Here is a 16,991-nt window from a genome sequence, read left to right as displayed (position 1 = left end):
CGAAAATAAAGTTTATGTATGTAAAAAAGAAAACATAATGAAGAATTAAAATATTTACATACGTGTTATCAGAAAATGATGAAAATTTCTTATATTTCTTTGTCTTTTCACATGTATACACACAATATTTACAGCATAGTATATAAAGTTAAACGAGGTCAGATGAAGCAATTTGTACAAATACTTTGAACATAAATCACTACTTAAATATTGAATTGTTATATCTTTATACAACCTTTTTACAACCAAAGAGTGACAAATTTTTGGGAATATTTTAATTGTATATAAGGATCCAGTTAGTGGGATGATTGTATGCTAATAATATTGGACTGTGTAATAACAATGAAATCGTGTTTTCATTAACAGTATTTGATATAATAAACCACTGGTCAAGCCAATTTCTCATGCTTTTTAATGACATATTTGCAGGATTCACGCCCCTAAATGAAAGTGCCTAAAACATTTTATAATTTAAATATATATAGTAATCATAATATAATATGAATTTATTTATTGTATTAAAGGTATTATTTAATAATCTTTTATGCACACCCAGCGTATTTCATCATTTGGCAACTTTATACTTCCACCCTCTTTTTGTATAGCTTCATCCATTCGTTTTATTAGCATACCTCTTTCTATAAGTTTCTGTATTTTAAAAAGTCTCCAAGAGGGTATATCATGAATACCAAGTAATTCTTTCTAAAAATATAATCCAGAAGTTTAATATTATTATTTTTAATAAATTCTTATTTTCCTTTCAAAATTAATTAATTCAACATACTATGTGTTTCCTTTTAAGATTATTTAGCGAATATGGATGACCAGCAAATAATTCAGAGCAAGCAATAATATCTTTCACATTAGGATGTGTGCCACTACCAAGGCATGCAATAATACCATTCCATTTTATTCTCAATGTTTGATTTTTAATATTATTAAGTTCTGCTTGCATGCATCTGAATAATGGTCTGTTGTGTTTTAATCGTCTCTTATGGCTCAATAGCATAAAATCAAGCCTTTGTTGTAATGTCCAATAATGGTAAGTTAGAAGATGTCTTGGAAAATAATATGCCAAAGGAAAAATTACGTAATTTGTAAAAGGAACAGCTGATATTAACAAAACAGGACAAATTTTTATTAAATCTTTTGGCATTGTATAACTCAACCGTAATTCCTCAACAGTTAAACTGTTTGCATCAGAAGTAGCTTGCTTTTTCAATATCAAAATATATTTCTTTACATCATTAATAAAATCTTTGGTTCCAATACTGAATATACGATAAACATGCATCGTTCGTGGAAAGTTTCTCTCCAATACTTGTTCATAATTCTTAATGTAATTTATATATCTATCAAACCAATACTTCTTGATGTTAGATACTTTATTTTTTTCTGTGTTTCTTCCCCATTGTAGTTGATTTTGTATACTAGTATGTATAAAAGGTAAAGTCTTTTTGTTTTGAAAAATACATTTTTGACGTACTAATTTATGTATCATTATGATTTTCTTTGTATCATATCATCCTATTAAATGTGATTATACTATTATTATTAGTATTTCATTCCTCTTCAAACTATTATTATAGTATTTGGTTAACTATGATTCATAAAGTTACTGAGAAAACAGTGTAGGAATATTATGTTTGTTTATACTGTTTCCTTAATAGTATTATATGTATAACACTAAATTAGTATTAATATTGTTTTTAATATGAAAATATCAAAAACATAAGCAAGGTAATTATTTATTTTTCAAATGACTTTTAATATGTTAAGTTACAAATGCTATACACCTTCAATTACATACAAAATCTTATTTGCTTTCAAGTACTATTATTTTGTCAAGCCTAATGCATCACTTATAGTAAAAATCAAGGATTTATTATAAAAATAACACTAATCCCTAAGCATAATTCGCAAAAATTACTCATAATGGTGTTAGGAGGTTGAAGGAAGCTAGTATACATATACAGGGTGTCCCGAAACTCCAGTAACTCCCGGAAATGGGGAGTTGCTGGGGTGATTCTGAACAAAATTTTCTTTGACCAAAATGTCGTTTGAAGCTTCGTTTTTGAGTTATTAACGAAAAACACTGGCCAATCAGAGCGTGCCTTTAGCGCGGGCCGAACCACGAGAGCGTTGGCTTTCAGCCACGGTCGTGGTCGATTATTTATGAATAACGAATAATTCCACATTGTTCTTAATTTAAGACGATGTAACATTTATCGCACGCTTCCCTTGATACCCGCGCTGTACCAATGCATTTGTTCACGACCACGACCGAGCGCGGCTGAAAGCCAACGCTCTCGTGGTTCGGCCCGAGCTAAAGGCACGCTCTGATTGGCCAGTGTTTTTCGTTAATAACTCAAAAACGAAGCTTCAAACGACATTTTGGTAAAGGAAAATGTTGTTCAGAATCACCCCAGCAACCCCCCATTTCCGGGAGTTACGGGACACCCTGTAGAAACAGTAGACACTACTGACAATGAGTAGGGAATCGGCGACTGCATGCTGACTCATACACCGGTAAAGACACGTAGGCATACTCAGAATTGAATGTAGTAGTAACAATAGTTTTTCACGAATATCTCGGAAACTAAAGCTTTCCGTTAATTATGCATAATGAAAAAGTTGTTCAGAATCATGCCCCCGACAACATATTAAAAGGTCATTGAAATCGTCCAATCATGAGATTAAAAACTTCCTGTATTTTGCAATAACAATGAAAAAATGAAAATTTTTTTTTAATGGGATCAATCGGAAGATATACCCTACATAGGAGGATAGGGCCTACAAGATGCAAAAGGTTTCGCTCCGATTGGTCCATCCATCTCGGAGTAATCAGTGAACACACACAGAGAAAAAAAAAATTACATACTGATCGAATTGAGTAACCTCCTTTTCGAAGTCGGTTAAAAATGCCTTGTATGTGCTACAATGGATGTCCGTAGGTTCGTGTATATGCTAATTTAAATGCCGTTTACAGATTTCTACTCTGTTATAAGTTGATCGCAAAATCCCTGGGTAAGCGCTCTTTGTTAGCATAGATCTAATCTTTTGCATAGATCCAATATAAACATATGAACAGGAAAGAAAACTACATGTAGATATATTTCAAATAGAGGTTTATTATTTACACAACCTCAGCAGGTCTTTGTCCTCCCACGGGTTTATGGTTTTTAGACAAATAATCAGCAAATTCTTGATACGGTGCTTTCCTTAGTGCCTGATCATGCCAGAGATCTGGTGTCAGATATGCATAGGTTTTGGCAATTGCCGCATATGTAGCTTTAGCAAAGTTACCAAGAGTACATGTAGATCCTCTCGCTGAGGTATAACAGTCCTCTATACCAGCCATCTGCAAAAGTTTCTTAGGCACAGGTGCAGAGACAATGCCTGTACCTCTCGGTGCCGGGATTAAACGTACTTGTACAGACCCACATTTGCCAGTAACCTTGCAAGGTACTGTATGAGGATCTCCAATTTTATTTCCCCAATAACCACGACGTACTGGTATCACCGAAAGTTTAGCCAGAATTATGGCACCACGGATGGCAGTGGCTACTTCTTTAGAACATTTCACACCCAGGCCAATGTGACCCTTATAGTCACCAATGGCTACAAATGCCTATAACATTAATAAAAACTGTTAACATATTCTCTTTATAATAAAACTTATATCAAATGATATAATAATGCATTATTTGCCTTAAAACGTGTACGTTGACCAGCTCGAGTTTGTTTCTGTACAGGCATAATTTTCAAAACTTCATCTTTCAATTCAGGTCCAAGAAATTTATCAATTATTTCGAACTCTTTGATTGGTAATGAAAATAGATAAATATGTTCCAGTGAATCAATTTTTCCATCTCTAACAAGACGGCCAAGCTTTGTCACTGGAATCCATTCCTTGCTATCTTCTTTACCACGTCCACGGCCACGACCTCTTCCTCTACCTCCACGTCCTCTGCCTCTTAGACCTCCACGATCACCTCCACGAGAACCAAATCCACCTCTGAAACCTCCACGGTTGGCTGGAGCATTGTCCGCCATTCTGTAATGTTTTAAAAAATATTAGTCTTTCTACAGATTATAGAGGTTAGGAAAAATATTTAAAATTCATTAAAAAAGTCATTTGTCACTGGCAAATACTGCTACTGACACTTTTTTTTAAATAACAATGTAAATTATCTGTAAAATAATTTAGTATTTATTTTTAAACAACAATGCTATGCTTTGAACACGTGGCTTTATCAACTGCTACATGCATAGATTTATATATATACTTTAATTACGAAATATCAAATTTACTTTTACAAATATTTTTTACGCGTTCAATAACATTTAAGAAACATATCAGATGATCAATTTTATAATGAAATTAAACAGAAATAGTTCATAACATACTTACGTTAATTCCTTCCTCTACCTACAGAAACGGAAGAAAGAATGATCATGTCTCTTGAAATTATCGAATCGAAGACAATTCGATACATCGAAACGTCACATCCGCTATTTAAATGTCTATTTTTAAACATCCTCAGGTTTACATTAAAGTTTCAATATTTAACATTTTCTGTTTTAGTTCGTTTTATAATATACATAATATAAGCAATAACAATTATTACAACATTTTATGAAACATATAGAACTGTAAGTATTGGAAATAATAGCAGTAGATAATAATAGTTGTAAGTATAAAACAGGATTAGATTATTCATAAAAATATTTGTTTCAATTATAAAACAATTATTCCTGTAATACATATATTTTTAGTAACAACAATATATTAAATTATCTCATAAAATGTTCAGAAGGGAAATTCTGGATGACGTCGAATCCCTTTAAAGAAACCAAAATCACAAATCCTGCCCGATTCCCCACGATCAAGATTTTTTAATTTTTTCATATCTTGTGGTTCAAGTTTCCAATCAAATAACTGGGTATTTTCTTTAATTCTCTGGAGATTAGTACTTTTTGGAATAACTGCAATTCCGTTTTGTATAATGTATCGTAATAAAATCTGTGCGGGTGATTTATTATAACGCTTTGCTATTTCTAATACTACGTCACTCTGGAGCATATCAGGAATTTCTTCTGTTTTGTTCGTCGCTTTTACGAAACTGCGTGATCCAAGTGGAGAATAAGCTGTTATCGCGATCTTTTTACTTTTGCAATAATTTACCTGTAAAATATATTACATTTAACGTAAGATAAATATATGAAAATTTATTAATAAGTAAATGGAAAATGTAAATGAATTTCTGGCCATACAGACCCAAGAAAGATGACTTACTAATTCTTGTTGTTGAAAATAAATATGCAACTCAATCTGCAACATTGAAATGTTTACTTTTGCACTCTTTAAAACTCGTTCAATCTGTTTGATATTAAAATTCGACAATCCGATTGCTTTAGCGCGTCCACATTCTACTTGTTTCTCCATTTCAGCCCAAACTTTAACGTGATCAGTGGTTGGATCAAACATAATTTGTCCATCTTTATCACAAGGGTGTAAATCATCCCCAACTTCCTTAAAAGCAAATGGAGTATGAATTAAATAAAGATCCAGATAATCTAGTTGCAAATCTTCCAAAGACTTTTTGATCCATCTTTCAACGCATTCTGGTTTGTTTCCCGTTGGAGGAAGCTGTAAATATAATTAAACATTTTAGAATAGTTTAATATTGAAGTAGAACAAAAAACAGATTTCAATATAATTTTGGTCGGTGGGGTCGACGCCTTATTGGTTGTTTTTCCAAAAACCTGTCAAATCCGATTTGGCTGAAATTTTGCAAATAGCTTCTTTTTGCATAAAAACAATGTTTATGAGAAGGATTTTTGGCAATTTGAAAAAAATTTTTTTATTATTTTAATATTATTTCCTACATTACCGGTGTACTTCAAAAACAAAATAAGTTAGGTTATGCTATATTTTACGGGGCAGGGGTGCGGGGCGGAGCCCCTCCCCCGCCCATTTGTTGGACAATCAAATTGTGCAACAGTACGGAAAATATTTGAAGTGCTGTTGTAATATTACTATTACTACGGTAATGTCATTCTCTGCTTTACCGATACCGTGTCAATACCGGGAAACGGGAATGCCGAGCTTTCTTGAGGACGACAGAAAAAAAAAATAATTTTATCAATTATTGGAAGACATTAAACATGTATACATATAATGAAAACTAATGAAGAACGTATACAGAATACTGTTGTAACCTTATTCTACGCGTGTCTGTAATGCAGGAAGTTACACTAACATGGTAAAACATTTTCCGCAAAATTTTGAGTCTTAGCCTTTGAATCGCCAAAAATCCTTCTCGCAAATAATGTTTTTATGCAAAATGAAGCTATTTGTAAAATTTCAGCTAAATCGAGTTTGACAGGTTTTCGAAAACTTCGCCATTTTATTTAAGTAGAAATTACCTTTGTAGCAATAAATATGTCTGATCGTTTAAGTTTTCCAGAATCGAACCATTTTTTAAGAACTTTACCGATTGCTTTTTCATTGAAGTATACTGGTGCTGTATCAATATGTCTATATCCTGCTTCTAAAGCAATATCCAATGTCGTCATAAGTTCCTCTTCACTGGCCTTAAACAACACAAATTATTTAATAAATAAATTCTCTTTCTAATCACAATTTCAAGGTTTATGTGGTAAGTATACATAAAAGATACTTCAATATGTAATACCACTGTTAAGATATTGAAATTTTTGAAACGCCTCCACTTCCGGAATCAGCATATCACGTGATACTATATTCGACATCATTTTTCATGTAGGTATGTAATTAATGTGTTTTTTTAGTAAAGTTTTACTGTTATATTTTATTATAACAATATAATTCGTACAAAAAAGAATATGTAAATTATAGTAGAAAATTCATAAGTTTAAAGTAGTGAAAGAAAATAACCTATTGCAAGGTTTTATTTCTTCGTATACATGTTAAGTACTAAAGGTTAAAAAGCTAAATATTCATAAGGTTTTAGATTTTGATGTAAAAATACAGAAATTACATTAATTTTGAAAAACACACATTCAAAAATTATTAATAAATAATAGAAGATTGCATCTAAATATGTAAGGTTAGAAACTAAATGAAGCGATGTATTCTTATACAGATAATGGATTTTCAAAATCATGAGAACCAGTTAAAATGTTTGCAGTATATTAAATTAAGAATATGTAACTAATAACAAATAATTAAAACATACAATTCCATTGGAATTCAATTTTTTATATTAGTTTCACATTTGACTTAGTTCTGTTTTAATTTTTATAAAATAGCAAACTTCAACATATTCAACATTTTTTATTCCGCTGATACAAATTCTTAACATACACATTTAAGATGCGCGTTTAAAATAATTTCAAATGTAATGCTAAGTTAAAATCAATTTTTTTACGGATTCGCAGAAGGATTTATCTAAATTTTTATTTAACCAGTTAACTGCGTTTGACGCGTATACACGTCAATCCAAAACTTTATTTCGGTGCGGTCGACGCGTACACTCGTCATGTAAAATAAAAAATATAATCCTTTCTCGTTTTACTCTTTTCGTAAAATTTATAATAAGAGTATCTGCGCTGCGTTCGACGTGTATACTCGTCATTGCTTGATTTAATAACGCATCCCGTGAGGGATTTCTAAAACTAAATTCCCCAGTTAACTGATTAAACCCGCGTATATAAGTTGATTTGAATAATCTTACCCGCCAGGTGCCAAAACCAAGTATCGGCATGTATTGTTCATTTGAAAGCAAAATAGCGTTGTTCTTATCCATCGTGTCTATCCTGTAAGAATGTCAACAGATAACTGAGACTGAGAGAAGTGTTGACTTACCTTCAAGGGCGGTACAATTCCTCCGAGACATTCACTTGTTTCTTATTTTTAACATGTTCAGTAACTAGGACAATTTCCAAGCTTTCTATACGGATAGTTCATTCTAACATGATTTCAAGGTTTTGTTTTTCTTAGAAGAACACGAAAAACTCTTATAAAAATTATAATCCTTCATTAAAAATTTATTATACAATATATCGATTTCGATTTTTATTTATGTATCAATACTAACATCAATTCCATATCGATTACATATCAATTTAAATTTAAATAACACTTCGGTAAAATGTACTTACGCTTTATTAAACATTCACACTATTGTAATACCTGTTTAAGTATGTCAGAAATATAAGGAATTTTAAATGCCGTTAACCCTTTATCGGTCAAGATGGTTGCGATGGTCGTTTCTTCAGTCGTCTGCTGAGGTAGAATGATCAAAGAGTTTTTTCAAGTTTTCTTGGGTGACTTAATTACTCAAACTGGTATCCTATAAATAATGTTAGCATGTTATTGTCGATACAATGTTACACAACATGATAGGTGTATTGATAAGAACAAAAAGCATAAATTTTATTATCTATTCTGCACACCTTTTAGTATATAAGAGTATTAATTGATAGAGTAATTGTTTTATAATAAATGTACTGACTTTTAAAAAAATTAATATTATAATATCACATTATTTTTAAGTCAGAATTTATTTAATTCCAGAACGTATGTAAATATGAATATAACTACATAAAAATAAAATTTAAAAAGGAAAGTATATTAAGTGATACATATGTATCACTGCGTAAATTGTGGAGCTGAAGTGGAAGAACTTTATAGAAGATATTGTCCAAATGTTTTAAAACTTTTGAAATGTGTATGTAATATGTTATATAAATTAATTTGTACATTTAATTGAAACTACTCTATTCTTTTTCAAACTCGCCACATTTAACAACAATACCAAGAAATTCTCTGTAGAATTTTGGCCTTCAAGCTTGAATGATTTTCCAGAGAATAAATCTTCAAGGTTTAAAAAGAATGGAGCAAAATATTGTACACTTTAACAGTCGCATAATTTATAAAATTAAAAGCTCTTGTAATTTTATATTTCTTTATAAATGTGCAATCTTACGTTTCAGGATGCATGTGGCCATCTGGCCGACAAATACATAGAATATGACCCAGTTATAATCTTAGTCGATCTAATATTGCTCGAGAAACGAGCATACAGGCATCTGCTTTACAATTGCGATCTTAAGTCATGCTGGAAACTTCTGATAATACTTTGGCTCGTCGAGTCCTTTCGAAGCCTTTCTTTATGCAATAACAATAAAAAATCTATTGAAACATCGAGGATGTACCCATCTAGTCTTGAAAGGCATTGCAATCTTTATTTAATTCTGCTACAGACTGCTTTCTGTTTCGCTTCTTTTATTTTTGTTGTGATTCTTCTAACAAAAATCAAGTGGTACTTCTATTCAAAGAGTTCAGATAAATGTAGCATGATCCATTTAACAAAAGCCTTAGTGATAGGTGGATCCGGTAAATTATTAGGGTTATTAGAAATCACTTGGGGTCACATCTTTCTGGCACCTCATTATTTCCTCATCTTGGGATATACTCTTCTGTGTATGCTCACTGCTTATTCAGGTAAAAAAATGCAGTATACTTCATAACTTGGACAAATGATTTATCTGCATTTTATATAATTTCAGTGATTACCAACAGCGGGAAGATGGAATCGTTGATCATTTTGGAACTGGGAATAGTAATTTACAACTACTCGTTTAACTTCTTCACTGCAACATTAGAATCTTTACAATTAGTCTAGTTATTTATTTTTCATTCAGTTGGTTTTATAATCATATTTATATTGAAATAACATTAAGTTAAACTAAATAAATACATTATATTTGTAATATATATTTAACATTCTTTAAGAGGTACAATACTCCATCCAAGGATTAATCTATCAAAACCTGAAGAGAACAAGTTACAGACTCCACTGTCTTCTGCCCAAGCCACCGATGAAACCATTCGCCGGTGACCCTAAAATTAAATTAGAAATAAATATAATTTTTCATATTTAATGTTTTGCAACCAAGATCTTTTATCATTGGGCCCCTTATGACTATGCAGCAATACAGTGAATTGGATTGCAGTCTTTATTAAATTTTGCCTTACCTGTCTACTTGTTCTAGGTAATCTAGCTAACCGTTGACCGCTAAGGTCAAACAATCTAATTTGTCTATTATCATGTGGAATTGCCACAATGCCAGTGCTTGAGACTGCTAGTCGATTAGCAGCGCTATCACCTCTAATTGTAGCCAAAGGACTTCGTATATTTCGTAATTCCCATATCTTTACACTTCGATCATCCGATCCTGAGACGATTTTATCTTCGCGCGTAAAAACAGCTGATGTTACCGTCCTATGTCAACAAACATTTATTTTAAATACTTAGATTAAAACTATCTTTACAACTTTGAAATATAAATAGAGAATTAACTTACTCGGTATGTGCTTGGAAAACAGAAACCGAGTGAATAGGTTCTCTGAAATCCCACAAGCGGAAAGTACTATCTTTGCTCGAAGTAACACAAAGTCTTTGAGTATGATGAGTTGAAACGTGAGAAAGTTCTTGATCATGTCCGCACAACGTATGAATAATCTCTCCAGTTTCTACATCATACAAATTTGCGGTTCTGTCCCAAGAAGCAGTCACCACTTGTTCCGCGTCGGGTAACCAATCTGCTGCCATTACGACACCTATGTGACCTAATAATTCTCGTACCGGAGTTCTGTAACAATTCAAAAATTTAACGCTGTACTTATCTGTCCCATGGGGTCGGAACAATGCATGAACTATTGTCGCGTCATAGCATTTAAATAACTGATTACTGTAATTAACAAATTTTTTTTAACCCCGCCCCACGGCGGGAACACTAAATTCAGGCCCCGTCGCGAACGTGTTAAAGGGTTAATAGATTAGTTTTTAAATAAAAATGATCAAATGGAAAAGCAAACTACCTCAGAGTGGGTGGTTCTTCCTGTTCTTCATTTGTGGTGATTGCACTACTAAGATTTCTGTCAGTATTCAATCCTGAAAGATCTTCGGATGAATTCTGTCGTTTAGGAAAGTCCCAATCAACGGCAGCTTGCCACACATGAGCGGAATTATCTCCGCTGGATGTAAGTGCCAATTCCTTTGTCGGATGAAAACGCACGGAATTAACAGAACCAGAATGACCTATCAAAATAATTTTATTATATTTTATGAACATTAAGGAGCTGTGTAATTAAGCAAACAAAGTATATACCAATATATTGTAAAAGACAACGACCGCTATCCACACCCCAAACCCTGGCACTGTGATCAGCAGAAGCTGTTGCAATAATTTGACCCGATCTTCCAACAGTAACTTCCCAAACACCGTCTCGGTGCCCAGAATATTCTCTTTGCATGCTACAAGTCATTGTTGGTGTTTTAAAGCTGGAAACTATTTTACTGGTTTGAGCTTTCAACTTATTAGAAGTTGTTTTTGTCTTTGGTGCTGTATTCCCTGCCATAGCTGCAAAATAAAATGTAACATTGTAATATATAAACTACAAGATAAAATGAAGTTAATTATAAACATTCTTACATTTCTGTTTGGAAAAGATTTTTGTATCTGGAAAATCTGCAACATCTCCAACAGGTAAGCTTCGTTCCCCAGAACCATAACATTCTCTTTCAAGTCTCTCATTAAGAGTGTCTATTTTCTCGTGCACTACAATCATAAATATTATTTTTCATACATAAGAATTGATCCCATAATGTAGTATTAATGATATTAAATCCATACATCCTAAATTTTCAGTATAGAGAGCTTCAAATTCTTTCTCTATCTGCTGAAATAAGTCAAACAATCGACATCGCAAAGCTGGTGGTAATATACTGTCATCAAGATCTGTACGGAAAGCTGTATAATGCTGTGCGTTTGGTTGCAATGGAGTAGATCCACTTTGTGATTGCAATTCTGTATCTGTACTACTTTGTACTCTTGGAATGGAAATACGTTTAATTTTTCCAGCGCTCTTGTTTCCAGTAGTCACAGATGGTTCTCCTGGCATCTTTCACTCTAAAATATTAATAACAAACACGTACAGATATATATAAAATAAAACTTGAAGCAAAATATAAATTGAATAAATTGTCATATATTTCATGTTAATTGTTTCTTATACACTATGCCTTTTTATTATTATAGTCTATTGGGTAAACAAGATAAAAGAAAATTCAATAAAAGTAAGTACTAAAAATAAGTAAAAATAAAATTAGATACTCACTGTGTATATGTACTTCTTGTATTTAAACATAAACAAATGTATGTCACCATACAATCTCATACAATCATAATTATATCTCTTGCATTCAGTTGGATAAAACAATAATAATATGTTACACTTATACAACAAATTATAATGATTAATCAATGATTTAATCTAGGTTACAATTATATGTAACATATTTATCCACATATGCGTACATGCATACTACACATATATGTCAATTTGCTATAGAAAAATTTAAAACATACTCAGTATTACAATTACTGTGCAATGATTTGTTCCAAAACAATGGAATATCTAAATAAGTGATCGGTCAAACTTTATAGTACTTCTCTTACCATTACTGCCTCGTAGTTAGAAAATTTGCCACTCACTTGTTCAAAGATTATCTAAATTAACAAATTTCTAACTAAAATAGATCAAAATCATTAATTAACGAATAAAAATGTAAAAACTACGATTTATACACCATAACAAATTAAATTACGCAACAAATTCAGTTGTCAACTGAATTTGTCGTAACCATTTGTTATGTCAGCAGTGATTCGATGCCTCAATTTTAGTTTAAATTTTTGCCGCCAGAGGGCCAAAATTTATGCACCATTTAGTTCCCTTTTTACCGTCAGAGGGCACTGATTCAGCGTTTCAATTTTATTCGAAACTTTTGCCGCTAGAAGGCCAAAATTTATGAAAAATTTAATTCCTTTTTTTGCTCCCAGGGAGAGCAATGCAATGATATCTGGATTGCAGAGATGTAAGGGATGCAAAGATCTAAGGGATGTATAGAATGCGGGGATATAAAAGAAGCAAGGATATAATGGATGCAATATAATGGATGAAATGCAGGGATATAAAGAAAGCAGACATGTAAGGAATGCGGGGATATAAGAAATGCAGGGACATAAGGGATCCAGTGATATAAATTGGAAGTATATGTATCTTTGATTGGTTAATCCGCACCTCTCGGCGGTCGGTATAAGACTGAGGCGATTTTACTTCGTTCTAGGTCTCTAGGTCGAACGGTTGATAATGGCGCCAAATCAGCCATGACGTTCCACTTTATCACTGGCTACTTGAATCAGTGTCTTGAATTTGTGTCTGTAGGATTATTAATCAGGAGGTAATTTGTATGAGAACATTTGCAAATAATAGAATTTTAATGATAAAATGTTTTAAAACTTACAAATTAATAATTGTAAAAGAGAAACGTGTAATCAAGTTTCTGTCTAAATTCAAATTCTGCAAACGCAATGTGATACTTTGTTATTAATAATCAGCTGTTTATTTGTAAGATAGGAACAATAGAATATACGTTGAATAATCAATTTTCAGTATTTAAATCTACAGATTTTATACAAAAAGTTTTTTATATATACTTTACCTTTGTCACTACTTCAAATTCAGTTATGAAAGAAAAATGTTAACTGTTAATGAATCAGAAACAAAAATTAAAAAAAAAACATAAAGAAAGAAATTAACATGACATTACGTGGGCGCGTTTGATGCATATTATAGTTCAGGAATATCAAATCTGTTTCCACTTAAGCAATAGACACGTTTAAGAATTGCTGATATCTCGGTTACTGTGCAGTGAGGCATTCGTACCGCGTTATATACTCGTTGAAACATTTGTAACAAGTCATCTATCATATCTTTGTTAAATACATTTCCTTCTTCCGCCATACGGCGATATTTAGGATAATTTGGCAACGTGCGAAGGGCTATTCCTAAACTGGATTCCTGTTAAATAGGGAAATATTGTGGAAATAAATAGCAAATATAAGAAAGTCTTTCGATACGTACTTAATCATTAATTAACTCACCTTAGATAACATTAATTCATAAAATACTGGCCAGTCCTCCACACAAGCTACACAATCGCAAGTGAAGAAGTAGCGTATTAGAAGTTCCAAGCGCCTCGTGAATTTTGGTACCATTGAATATAATGGACCGTAGTGATCAAATATCTTGTAAAAATTGTTTTATCAATAAAAAAATGAAACTCATCGTAAATAATCGTTCACACAATACGTTTTTGTACCTGTTCATCCTTTTTGATAGGATACATTGCATAAGCAATTATATGCGCAGTCCTTGAAACTCTTAGAATGTTTGGGTTACAACTGTGATTAAACAGACTAAGAAATGGCATAAGTGCTACACCACGGTCTTCCGAAGCGATTTTATATTCTTCCGTAAACTATAAATATTAATTTAATTGTTAAATAATAAACATAATCTTTGCCGCAAATTTATTATATGTATATATTACCGAATGAGTATTAAGAGGGATCAATTGCAGATACCTTAGAATGAGCCCCCCAACAAAGATAGCATCATTGTTTTTTATTAATTCAAATAAATCTTTCAGTGAACTGCCAAATATATCAGTACATGTTGCTAAGTAATACAATATGAAACTAGCTTCTGCGGATCTTGTAAAGAGATCTTCTAATGACAGTTTTTCAACGTTAGTAACCAAACTTAATACACTTCTGTAAGCATCACTTTCAAATGTTCCATTCTTTGAAAAACCCTTTGTACGGGGATCTAAAATAATACGTAATTATGACTGATAACTTTTTACAAAATTATCCCAGATACTTACTATCACAATTTTCAACTTCTTTTAGTTCTTCTCTTAAGTTCTGTATATTATTACTCTCTCTTACTGCCTGAATAGCAAGTCTTACGCAAAACTGATGACGTTCCATAAAATTCATTTTAAAAAAGTAAGGAAATACCTTACATTCTATGTCATGATATTTTTTCCAGTCCGAAGCTTTACATTCTTCTGAACAATACATAGCATATGTACAATAGTTACAAGGTATATTAGTCCAGCATACTTCCAAGCAATTTGAACAATGCGTCTGTAAATTGTTATGACTTAATATTAGCGAATAAGGCTTTTCTATAGCAATTATTTCACCAATATTTATGTCACGAGTAGCTACAATGTGTCTGCCATATTTTTCATTATATTTTATAGTTATCGCATTGGAGGCACAAGGAACTTCAGTGTTGCATATCTTTAATTCAGGCAAAGGTGATTGTTTTACGATACTTTGTTTTTTTGATATATTTGATACAGATATTTTTTTGGCAGAAATGAACATATTATTCATTTTTTTATGACCGACATCATCCAAGGACAGCCTGTCTAGCCAATTTTGCGCTTCCTTAATAGTATCTTCTGTGTTGGGATATTTTAATATACTTAAACACTCAATTTTTCTTAAATATAATATACTTCTTGAATTATTTGGATATGGTAAGGCTAAGGCTCTATCTATGTCTTGAATACATTCTTTGTATTTGTGTATTTTTTTTAGAACAGCAGATCTATTCGCATACGCCAAAGCAAGTTGTTCAGATGTACAAGGAGCATATGCTATACTTTTTGTATACAGTTTTAGTGCATCGATACACAGAGAGCTTGTTAATGATTTTGACATATATTTTTCATTTCCTTGTTTTTTTAATTCTGTAGATTTCTTTGCATTTTTTCTATCTGGACATACTTGAGAAATCATACCATATTCTAGCATAAGCTTAAGAAAAAACCTTACACGTTCCTCATCTGCGTGTAAAGTTTTGAATTCATTAAATACATCTTCATACTTATCTACAGCAAGTATTTTTTCGTGTAATAAACCCAGCAATTTATCCATTTTTTCTTGCATATATTAGTGACTCAGTGCAGTGACTACAGATACAAGAATATGTACTGGACTATCAGTGATGCCAGAACTGTACGTCTTGGACCAAATCTTTAGCCTCTCCACGACTTCCCAGTGACTCCCCTACTTCAGTTGTTTCATCTAACACAAGCATTCAAAAATCTCGTGGCAACGTTAAACGACGCGTTCAATGCCGGAGGAGGAAGAACAATTGAATATCAGAACGATTGAATAAAATTATAAACAATTTAAAATCGAGCGCCGGAAGCGGAAACGCTCAACGACGCCACATTCGTGTGGGGTGATGGTAATACAGGTCATGTGTCGGTAAGATTCCCACTGTCGATAAAGACGTGCTCCTTTTATCTTCACCTCACTACGCGCATATAATTACCGACGATCTCGCGTTGGTGATATAATTCATACACGGCAGTTCCACAGTTCTCGGTATAGTCAAAGAATTAAAGCAAACTTTTAGGGTTTTCACAACATGTATAATATAAAGAACAACAACGAAACAATAACGCCACACCATTCCCCGCCGCCGGTTTGCTCCGTTTCGGAAAATTGATCGGTAATTGTCGAGTAGTTTCCGCCGTTTTTGAATAGATGGCGCAAGGGTCAAATTTGAAATTCCTGAAGTGAATGTTCCTTCTGAGCAATTAAATTTTGTAATTGAACTATAATTAACGTTAACACGCCACCAATAATATAACACAAGACTACTAATACTTAGTAGCCATAATACACCAATGACTACTGTTAAATTTATAAGAGTAGAGTTTGGAGGGTCAAATATATTCACGCGCTCAAAAGGCATACATACAGTTAATTAAAATATAACATGCATCAATTGAATTCAATTATTTTCAATTTTGAATAAACATTTCATTTGATTATTGTCTTTAGTGATATGTATCGAAACAATTATTGCAGATTACATTTTATAAAGAAATAAACCATTCAGAATTAAATTATACTTTGAGATCAGCCTCAAGTTTATGTGACTGATTAGTAAATAAATAACTTTCAAATAAATACATTTTAATTAACATATCTTATTTTACATTCGAACAATGGATAAGACAATTATTATGAATTATCCAATAAGAAGAAGGAACTCGAAAAAACGA

General features: G+C 32.2%; 5 protein-coding genes across 17 annotated transcripts; 1 reads left to right on the top strand and 4 right to left on the bottom strand.

The window, feature by feature from the left end:
- Positions 1–43: 43 nt before the first annotated feature.
- LOC117610600 (LETM1 domain-containing protein 1) lies at positions 44–2,268 on the bottom strand. Its single transcript, XM_034338178.2, has 3 exons — positions 785–2,268; positions 553–702; positions 44–454 (listed from the first exon to the last, which is right to left on the bottom strand). Exons 1-3 carry the CDS (start codon positions 1,499–1,501, stop codon positions 275–277), a joined length of 1,047 nt encoding a protein of 348 aa, XP_034194069.2. The 5' UTR covers positions 1,502–2,268; the 3' UTR covers positions 44–274.
- An 843-nt stretch (positions 2,269–3,111) lies between these two features.
- LOC117610617 (small ribosomal subunit protein uS5-like) lies at positions 3,112–4,563 on the bottom strand. Of its 2 annotated transcripts, none has more exons than XM_034338213.2 (3): positions 4,415–4,563; positions 3,712–4,057; positions 3,112–3,631 (listed from the first exon to the last, which is right to left on the bottom strand). In XM_034338213.2, the coding sequence occupies exons 2-3, from the start codon at positions 4,054–4,056 to the stop codon at positions 3,137–3,139; spliced, it is 840 nt and encodes a 279-aa protein (XP_034194104.1). In that variant the 5' UTR covers position 4,057; positions 4,415–4,563; the 3' UTR covers positions 3,112–3,136. The 2 variants fall into 2 exon arrangements, with proteins under 2 accessions (XP_034194104.1, XP_034194105.1); XM_034338214.1 differs by having other exon boundaries at positions 4,411–4,469.
- Positions 4,564–4,675: 112 nt separating this feature from the next.
- LOC117610616 (aldo-keto reductase family 1 member A1-A) lies at positions 4,676–8,287 on the bottom strand. 3 transcript variants are annotated; one of them, XM_034338210.2, is made up of 5 exons: positions 8,149–8,287; positions 7,722–7,803; positions 6,433–6,600; positions 5,300–5,653; positions 4,676–5,188 (listed from the first exon to the last, which is right to left on the bottom strand). In XM_034338210.2, exons 1-5 carry the CDS (start codon positions 8,160–8,162, stop codon positions 4,814–4,816), a joined length of 993 nt encoding a protein of 330 aa, XP_034194101.2. In that variant the 5' UTR covers positions 8,163–8,287; the 3' UTR covers positions 4,676–4,813. The 3 variants fall into 3 exon arrangements, with proteins under 3 accessions (XP_034194101.2, XP_076545203.1, XP_034194103.2); XM_076689088.1 differs by lacking the exons at positions 7,722–7,803; positions 8,149–8,287 and adding exons at positions 6,702–6,764; positions 7,224–7,241; XM_034338212.2 differs by lacking the exons at positions 7,722–7,803; positions 8,149–8,287 and adding an exon at positions 6,702–6,781.
- On the top strand, positions 6,647–9,768 carry Arv1 (ACAT-related protein required for viability 1). 4 transcript variants are annotated; one of them, XM_034338215.2, is made up of 4 exons: positions 6,647–6,791; positions 8,564–8,717; positions 8,983–9,493; positions 9,559–9,768. In XM_034338215.2, exons 2-4 carry the CDS (start codon positions 8,634–8,636, stop codon positions 9,672–9,674), a joined length of 711 nt encoding a protein of 236 aa, XP_034194106.1. In that variant the 5' UTR covers positions 6,647–6,791; positions 8,564–8,633; the 3' UTR covers positions 9,675–9,768. The 4 variants fall into 4 exon arrangements, with proteins under 4 accessions (XP_034194106.1, XP_034194107.1, XP_076545204.1 ...); XM_034338216.2 differs by having other exon boundaries at positions 6,695–6,787; XM_076689089.1 differs by lacking the exon at positions 6,647–6,791 and adding an exon at positions 6,902–6,967.
- Positions 9,753–16,876, bottom strand: Wdr37 (WD repeat domain 37). Of its 7 annotated transcripts, XM_034338204.2 has the most exons (9): positions 12,514–13,642; positions 12,173–12,400; positions 11,689–11,964; positions 11,488–11,613; positions 11,164–11,415; positions 10,874–11,093; positions 10,357–10,644; positions 10,028–10,274; positions 9,753–9,892 (listed from the first exon to the last, which is right to left on the bottom strand). In XM_034338204.2, the coding sequence occupies exons 3-9, from the start codon at positions 11,954–11,956 to the stop codon at positions 9,770–9,772; spliced, it is 1,524 nt and encodes a 507-aa protein (XP_034194095.2). In that variant the 5' UTR covers positions 11,957–11,964; positions 12,173–12,400; positions 12,514–13,642; the 3' UTR covers positions 9,753–9,769. The 7 variants fall into 7 exon arrangements, 3 of the variants coding, with proteins under 3 accessions (XP_034194095.2, XP_034194097.2, XP_034194096.2); XM_034338206.2 differs by lacking the exon at positions 12,173–12,400 and having other exon boundaries at positions 12,514–13,643; XM_034338205.2 differs by lacking the exon at positions 12,514–13,642 and having other exon boundaries at positions 12,173–12,507.
- Positions 16,877–16,991: the final 115 nt, after the last annotated feature.

The sequence above is a fragment of the Osmia lignaria genome, chromosome 7, assembly GCF_051020975.1.
Source record: "Osmia lignaria lignaria isolate PbOS001 chromosome 7, iyOsmLign1, whole genome shotgun sequence".
Classification (NCBI taxonomy): Eukaryota; Metazoa; Arthropoda; class Insecta; order Hymenoptera; family Megachilidae; genus Osmia; species Osmia lignaria.
This window is presented reverse-complemented; position numbering and strand designations above follow the sequence as displayed.